Source organism: Zootoca vivipara, chromosome 6 (assembly GCF_965207765.1).
Source record: "Zootoca vivipara chromosome 6, rZooViv2.hap1.1, whole genome shotgun sequence".
Classification (NCBI taxonomy): Eukaryota; Metazoa; Chordata; class Lepidosauria; order Squamata; family Lacertidae; genus Zootoca; species Zootoca vivipara.
The window spans coordinates 74,645,744-74,654,255 of record NC_142589.1 but is presented as its reverse complement, the minus strand read 5'-3'; the positions used below and the strand labels follow the sequence as shown (position 1 = coordinate 74,654,255).

The 8,512-nt window shown below is 45.0% G+C and overlaps 1 protein-coding gene across 1 annotated transcript in view; it reads right to left on the bottom strand.

Moving 5' to 3' along the window:
- Positions 1-8,512, bottom strand: part of GRIK5 (glutamate ionotropic receptor kainate type subunit 5) — a 53,735-nt gene that overhangs the window by 2,811 nt on the left and 42,412 nt on the right. Inside the window, exons 16-18 of the mRNA XM_035117543.3 lie at positions 6,316-6,541; positions 4,233-4,361; positions 2,740-2,861 (exon numbers count right to left, since the gene is read on the bottom strand). Coding sequence (XP_034973434.1) covers positions 2,740-2,861; positions 4,233-4,361; positions 6,316-6,541 — 477 coding nt within the window. The remainder of the gene's footprint in view (positions 1-2,739; positions 2,862-4,232; positions 4,362-6,315; positions 6,542-8,512) is intronic.

Genomic DNA, 8,512 nt, shown 5'->3' with positions numbered 1-8,512 from the left:
GTTCATTTAATCCTTAAAAAATATAATTTCTTGAGAAACCTAAGTACTACTGTTTGAATGAATCCAACCTATCCTGCTGGAATAAATTTTTGTGAGCCTACTGCCAGTTGGTTTCAATGAAACGTAATCACTTAGTGCCAATCCAGACATAGCAGCCATCTTGTGATGTTACAATACGGCAGCCATTTTGGAGATGGTCCTTACTTGGGCAAAATGTGGGGAAAATTCTCAAAAGTTGGAGCAACAGAGAAATCTTTAAAACAAAACAGAAAATGGAGGCTAGCATACTAAATACTTCTGAAGGGTCTTCCCCTTCCCCTGTTGCTGACCCAGAGAGAAAAGAGGGATACAGGGAGGGAGTTTCTGTAAGAAAAGGTCTTGGTAGCTGAGGTTGGGGGGGGGAGGTTGGGTCTGTTTAGCCTGCATAAGAGGAGGCTGAGAGGAGATATGATAATGATCTTTAAGTATCTGTCACACGGAAGATCGAGTAAGCTTGTTTCTCCTGCTCCGGAGGGTAGGACTCGAACCAATGGCTTCAAGTTTCAAGAAAGGAGATTCTGACTAAACATCAGGAAGAACTTTCTGATGGTAAGAGCTGTTTGATAGTGGAACAGACACTCCCAGAAGGTGGCAGACTCTCTCCTTCACTGGGAGTTTTTAGGCAGAGGCTGGGTGGCCATCTGCCATGGATGCTTTAGTTGAGATTCCTGCATTCCAGGGGGTTGGACTAGATGACCCTTGGGATCCCTTCTGACTCTACAATTCTAGGAGTCGAGGACACCAGAGGGCCTTGTTCCAGTCAGTCTCGCACACTCTCTGGGCCAAAACTACCCCACTGCCCTGAGCGTCTTAGAGGATGGGATATAAACAGCAATTAATAGAATTGATAATGATAACTGAATGATTATTGGTGTATTTAAAGCAGAGTGGATTTGTGACCTTCCAGAAGTTCCTGGGCTGAAGCTCCCATCATTGGGAACTGCACGCCGACAATATCAAGAGGGCCACAGGTTTCCCCTCCCTAATTTAAGAAGTATTAGTACAGAGGACAAGAATCAAGGGCATACAAGGTGAGAATAACCCTTCAGCTCTTGTTAGAAACAAGGTGGTTCCCCCCCCCCCCATGTATGAAAAAAGAAAAGCTTCAACAGCTGATGAACAAAATAATAAAACAATTCATTTTGAACAGCAGGGCAACATCCTCTGTGATCTTCAATGTTTATGTGACTACAAAGCTTCCTGCGGCTGTTAGGGCGGTTGTTTTGTTCTGTTTTATGGCAGAATATATTTAAATTTATGTTCTAAATACGTTGCAAGTTGCTTGGAGACCTTTGGGTAGCAAGCAACAAACAAGTCAAAACAAACAAGCAAGCAAATAAATAATATGTGCTCGCAACCGATAAATTACCACAAAATGAAGCCAATGTCAGCTCATGAACAATAGGGAAATTATGCTTTTCTGTTACAGGGCAACCTCAAACATCAAGCCCCCAGAGGAGGATGTAGTGCAGCGGTAAAAATCTGCTTTGCATGCAGAAGGCCCAGGTTCAATCCCCGGCGTCCTCAGGTAGAGAAATCCAGGAGAACTGTTGCCAATCAGTGCAGGCAATACTAAGTGCCAGGGTAGTTTGGTGGCTGGCACACCTGGTAGGCAATACAGGCAGACGGCTGCCAACATGGCTGGGCAGCATTAATGCTGAAGAAGGAGTAGCTAAGGCCCAGCCACAAACAAGCAGGACAATATCATTGCTCCTGCTCTGAAAACAACGGCAGATTTCTGCTGGCTCTCTGCACACATGCACACCATACTTGTAAAGCAGTGTCACACACTTTGAATAGTCGTGGTTTCACCCAAAGAATTCTGGAAGCTGTAGTTCGATACGGATGCTGAGAGTTGTCACATAGCTACAATTCCCAGAGTTCCCTGTGAAGAGGGATTGGTTGTTAAATAACTCTGAGAATTGCTTCTCTGGGAGGGAAATAGTGGCATCCTAACCCTCTTAACAGACTATAGTTCCCAGAATTCTTTGGGGGAAGCCAGGACTGTCTAAAGTGGCATGGTACTTTAAAATGTATGGTGCGAACGTGAACTTCTCCTCTCCTCGACCCTCCCAGTGTCCCTATTTTCCAGGGACAGTGCCTGATTTACTGAAGCTGTCCAGGTTTCTGATTTGATCCCAGAATGTCCTGCTTTTCCTTAGGAAGTCCTTATTTTCATCAGAGAGATGTTGAAGTGTATGGTGTTATCCGACTCCCAGAGCCATCTGAAGTCAGCCCTGTATAGGAAAGCTTTTAAAAAAATGTTTAATGCTGTATTTTGCTTTTATTAATGTTGGAAGCCGCCAGAGCGGCTGGAGTAATACAAAATAAAATGGGTGGAGTATAATTAATAAAATCAGATGGGTGGGGTATAACAAACAAACAAACAACAAAATAGGACGATCCTGTTTTCATTGGAGAAATGCTGGAGGGTCTGCGCTGTCTGTCTGTCTCTCTCTCACAAACACACACACACAAAAGTCTCCAGTCTGTACTCCAGTCTGTACATGAGACCCTCTGATTCAGTTCTCAATCTCCTTGTGGCTCCTTGACCAGTTTAATGCCCTTCTTAAAACCACCCACTCATACTTCCTCAGGGGCTGGTGGCAATAGTCTTCCCTTTAGACCCAGCCACTGTCCTTCATTCTTTCCTCCATGCCCCACCCTCCCACCCCCAACCAGAGAACCACCCCACCTCACCTCTTCATGTTCAGCTGAGCGACGCGTGGCCCATACAAATTCCATGACAGCAACGAAGACTGCAATGATGAGCCCGCAGATGAGCACCACAAAGATGCCTCCAATGTTCTCCATCCCCAGCCCTGTTGGCGGAGGGGGGGGGAGGGAAGAAGAAAAAATAATAACGGGAGCCAGCAAGGACAGGATAGACACAGCTCGAAGCTGCCCCACCCTGGCCACTTTCAGGAAGTCAGAAAGCATTCCTAACACCTTGGATTTCACACGATCTCTCTCTCACACACCTATAATGCTGTCTCCTTGCCCAGTGTGCCCAGAGCAGCTCTGAATGTTCGCTTCCAAATATTTTCAGTGCAATTTTCAGCGCTTTGGAAGATCCCCAAATCCCACCCAAGAAAAACTTGAACGTATGCTTTGGAAAGTTAGGATGTTTGCAGACACCATGTTTCCCTTTCCCTGCTGTTCCCTGGCTACTATTTTTCAGCTTTTCCTTCCCCAGAATCCAGCCAATCCGGAATCACTTTGTAAATGGGCTGAAACATTTCGCTGATTTTTCAATAAGCGGGATCTTTAAAAACCAATAGGACACAGGCTGAAGATAAACCCTTTGCGTCCAAACCAATAGAAGCTACTGACTTGCTCAACCGTTAGTCGGATACATTATTGGATCTGTTTCTGCTATGGTGAGGCATGTATTACTGTGTCATGGGATTTTCCTCCACCAACCCATCTTTTTCGACTGGCAGTCTTCTCTCTCGCCACCAGAGGTTGCTCTACACAGCCTATTAGCAATCTCCACAAAACTTACTTCTGATTTCAGCAGGTGGGCATGCCTGTGAGCCACACATGAAATCTAAGTTCCAAAAACTGAGGCCATAACAGCCCCAAAGACAGGGCCTCACAACCATATACTGTTGGCCGTCATTTAGGTCGAGAACCATGCTGAATGCCAAGGTTTCACCTGCTGGCTTCTTCTTCCAGGTTTTATTCCCCCCCCCAGCTTGCCATATTTAATTGTTTGTACAGAAGAGAGGCGTGAGGAACATTGTGCCATACGTTCAAAGCACATTTAGATCTCATGCCTCCGTCCCCAATTAATCCTGAGACTTGCAGTTTGTTGGGAATTGGGAATCTGTGAAGGGTAAACGGCAGTTCCCAGAATCCTTTGGGGGAAGAAGTTATGTACTTTAAGTGCCTGGTGTGGGTTTAACCCAGGCTTCCTCAAACTCGGCCCTCCAGATGTTTTTGGCCTACAACTCCCATGATCTCTAGCTAACAGGACCAGTGGTCAGGGATGATGGGAATTGTAGTCTCAAACCATCTGGAGGGCCGAGTCTGAGGAAGCCTGGTTTAACCCATAGCCGCATATTTATCAAAAAACCTTGGGCTGCAATTCTAGTTGGGTTCTACTCAGTGTTAACCCAACCATGGGGCCATTGGCAACCTCAGGTTGGCGGCACCCATCATACCCTCCCCTCTAACCCTCAGCACCTCACCTTTCGCCCGGTGGTCCTCTTCTTTTGGACACTTGCTTCCCTCCCACCATTTGCGTTTCAAGATCTCCAAGCGGTTGTTCTCCTGAAGCTGCAGGATGGCGAGGGTGATCTCATCCCGGAACGGGGAGCCTGCGGGATTGTCAAGGAGGCAGATATGACACAGGGCTGTCGATGATGATTAATCCACCCCTTCTCAGGCCATCACTCAGTCGAGCTTCAGAGCAGGGGCCGGCATGCCGGCTCCAGCATTATGAAAGGCGTCTAATATAGCTCCCTGCTGACTTTGAATCTCATTTACCAGTTGGCTTATTGGTCACACAAGGCTTGTCAGCGTTTAAGGTAAGCGAGGGGAAGGCGAACGGGGCCTCAGCTGCTGCAATCAGCTGGAGCTCCTTGCAAGAACAAGCCTATATCACTTTTTGAAAATCTCCCTCAGTATTGATCTCTGGGTGACTGGCCGACCTTACTGCCGAAGTTCATCCAAAGTGAAAGGGGAATCGAAAAGATCCATGTTGATGAAACCACTGTTTCGAACATCCCCAAAGACAGGCTATACCTGCCTATGTATGTAGGTGTGTGTGTGTGTGTGTGTGTGTGTGAGAGAGAGAGAGAGAGAGAGAGAGAGAGAGACGGGAAAAGAGAAGGGGAAAAAGAAGGAGCTGGTATACGCAAGCACGTCTGCATGAGAAAATCAGTGTGCGTTTTTGCAAGATTCATGCAAGGTGTTTTTTGTTGTAGCATTCACCAGTGAGCTTTTTTTTCTTTAAAAAAATGCTTAGGGGTACTCTCATTTTGACTCAAGAAAACCACCATTTTACAGTTCCAGTCGGGGGAAATAAATACAGCAAATGGACAAAAGTACAAAGATTCACAAAATGTTTAGGGGTATGCGTCCCCCTGCATCCCCTCAGAAACAAAAGCACTGGCATTCACACAATGTCATTGACAGCAGAACACGAACCTGTATACCCCCCACCCTCAATTTATTCTGGATTTACCCTTTCCAAGGGACATTTTATGTAAAAAAATAAAAATAAAAATTGATTGTCGACAACCCATTTGCAATATCTCAAATTAAGGCCTCTCCACAAAGCACACCTTCTACCTTTCTGGTAGGAAAAAAAAATTTCAGCGGTCAATTTTGGCCTTCAAAAAGAATTCCTTCTGATTAGTTCAGAGTGTCCTGAACTCCAAATGCATTTGACAACCTGCCACCTGGCGGAACCCCCAGTTATTTGCATTTCTTTCTTTCCAATACCCATTCCAATCCCAGTCTGAGCCAATTAACAGGGCACCTGGCTCAACCTCACAAAGGTTTTCTGTGGTGGTACTTCTCCCAGAACCCCCATCGCACCCCCACGCTGACTACTTTCAGATTATAAATCTACAAAATAGGGCCTTGTCTTGATATTTTCGGACAATAAAGAGGCTCACGTACATATAAACAGTATCTATTTCATACCAATATAGAAGATCAACAATACAGACGTCACATGAACACATACAGAATCCTGAGGGCAGCCCTGTATAGGTGGGTTTTTAACGTTTGATGTTTTGTAATCTTTTTCTATTTTGCTGGAAGCCACTCAGAGTGGCTGGGGCAACCCAGTCAGATGGGCGGCATCTAAATATTATTATTATTATTATTATTATTATTATTATTATTATTATTTAAACAGTGAAGACTATGAACTGCTAACTACGGATTGCTAGTAAAGAGTTGGCGATTCATAGCATTCATTGTCATTTGGGATTTTTTTTTATGTGCTGGTAAAATGTTTGTGCTGTTGAGCTTTCGTGTTAGTATAATATAGACACGATTCATATCTTCTTTTTTGTACAACATCTAGCACTAGGAATTCCTAGTGCTAGGTGCAGTACAGAAGAATCAAGGTAGGAGTCTTACAACAACCTCCACAAGAAGTAGAAGTGACTCAGGTATATATAAATAGCATCTATTATTATCAACATTGTAATTATTATTAGGCCCACGCTTCTATGTCCCTGTGCCTTTGACATTTTCCATTGTTCTGCTCTTGGCACCGATGCCAGCTGATGATTGGCTCCAGCTACTGCCACTCACCCAGTGGCATGCCGATGCCATAGCCCTTGGTATCCAACAAGCCCCCAATTTGTGTGAGGTTGCAGTTGAGCCTCCGGTGATACTCGTTCATCGTGCTCTCGAGCAAGAAGGCATACTTCGAATTCAGCACCCGGGCAATCCCCTCCTCTGTGCTCTTTACAAAGACACTAGGTTGCTTTGAATGCATGTAATTCCACATCCGCTGGTACGTCTGGTACCGAGAATTCTGGTTGGAGAAAAAGATAGGTAGAGAATGAATGAGGGGAGATGGTGCCAAGACTTTGCAAGGCGATCATATACTCATGGCTTCCTTTGAGAAGTTAGTTTCTTCCACAAATGAAATTTTATCGTGATAAGCATTGTCCCAATGCGAAGGAAGGACCTGTACATTTGTTTATTACATTTTTATCCAAAAGATATCAGGGCAGCGTGCAAGTTTCTCTCACCCTCCCCATTTTATCTCCCCAACAACCCTGTTGGGTAGGCTGGGCTGACAGCGATTAACCCAAGGTCACTCAGAAAGTTTTGCGGCCGAGTGGGAATTTAAATTTAGGCTTCATTTGTATTAAGTTCAACATTCTAACCACACAGTTCACTGACATGCTACAGAGCTTGTCTGAGGCCCAGGGTGAAAATCAGATTACTGCTTTCAGTAACAAGTAGTGGAACTGGGCTTGCTGTATCCTTTCCCTGAGGCTGGTGGAAATAAAAAGGCTAGGTTGTTCTCAGGCGACAAGCAGCCAGAAGCACGGGGTGTGGCGAGAGATGGTGGCGCACATTAAAAATAAATCAGAAACTGCCCAGGCAATGCACTTGAGCAACGCACAATTTTATGTTGAATTTTTAGATGCTTTGCTTTCAAACTGATAATGCAGTGGGCTGCCCAAGTTTAGCACTAGAGAGGGAATTATCAGGGTAACCTGTCATTTTGTATATGTCGAGGGGGGGGGCTATTATTATTATTATTATTATTATTATTATTATTATTATTATTGATAATAATGATACAGCCCCTGCACACCTAGTAGATTATTGTGGCCAGGTTTCTCCTTCAAGTTGCAAAGATCTCAGAAGTTTCTTCTGCAGTAACTTGGAGAAGGGCTATCTCTGTTCTGTGGAACAGCATTCCTGCCAAGATGATAGGCGGTCACTTATCAGCACTTTCTGGAAACAATTGAAGACATTTTTGTTCCGATAGGCTTTCTCAGGTGAATCAATGGGTCTCTGCCATGAGTGTGCACTTGTTAGGGTTTCAGTCTTGCTTTAAATGCATTATTCTTTGTCGTCAACTATCGCCAGTGCAAATCGTCACAAGAGATGGCGTTTTTAGAAGGCGATTAACGAATCAACTTCAACTATAAGAAAAACCCGAGGACTTAGGAACATATGAAGGCGGAACTGGACTCCACACTAAAAACTATTTTGCCTTGCGATTGTGAAGTGGCAGGATGCAGTGAGCTGGTCCTCAGACCTGACAAGGGCAACACATAAGGAGGAGACAGTTTTGGGACTCAGGATGGAAAGAAATTTGCAGGGCCCTGGCTGAAAGGCAAGACTGTAGGTTTTCCTTTCTGCCATCCGGCCTGCCACCTTGTTTGTTGATTGATTTCCCTTCATTAATGTCTCCCGGAGCAGAGACTGCTGTTACTGTGGAGACAGGTTGCCAGAGCAACCAAGAGAAGGATAGAATTAGACCCCCCTCCCCAAAAATGACAATAGACTGGTCACTGCCGCCTTGGCTACTGTTGCCATGGGAACCTCCAGCCTTGACCTTCTCTCCCCCCCCCAATACCCCAATACTATGATTAGTAGTGAGGGGGGCACTCGGACTGATATGTCAGTTCCTGTGCCCCCCCTGGCCCTGAGGGACATCAGCTTTGAATATATTTTCAGAGGGAACAGTTCTTCAGCCCAGCACAATATCAGAGAAAAAGCTAGCCAGGGCTAGGACACTGCCCAAGTCTCAAGAGACAGTCTGCGCTTGATGTTGGGCGTTTATATGTATGAAAACATTTGGGATAGTTAAAGAGACAGCTGAAGGTCATCTCAGCTATCCACCCAGTAATTAAAGTGGTTTTGTGGAGATCTCTTCCTCCCCACCACTTGGAGAATTTCAAGAAGGTATATTAAAAGGTACTGAGGAAGTCGGGAGAATGAAAAGAAATGAAGGCTGCTCTTCGCATAATGTTTTCCAGAT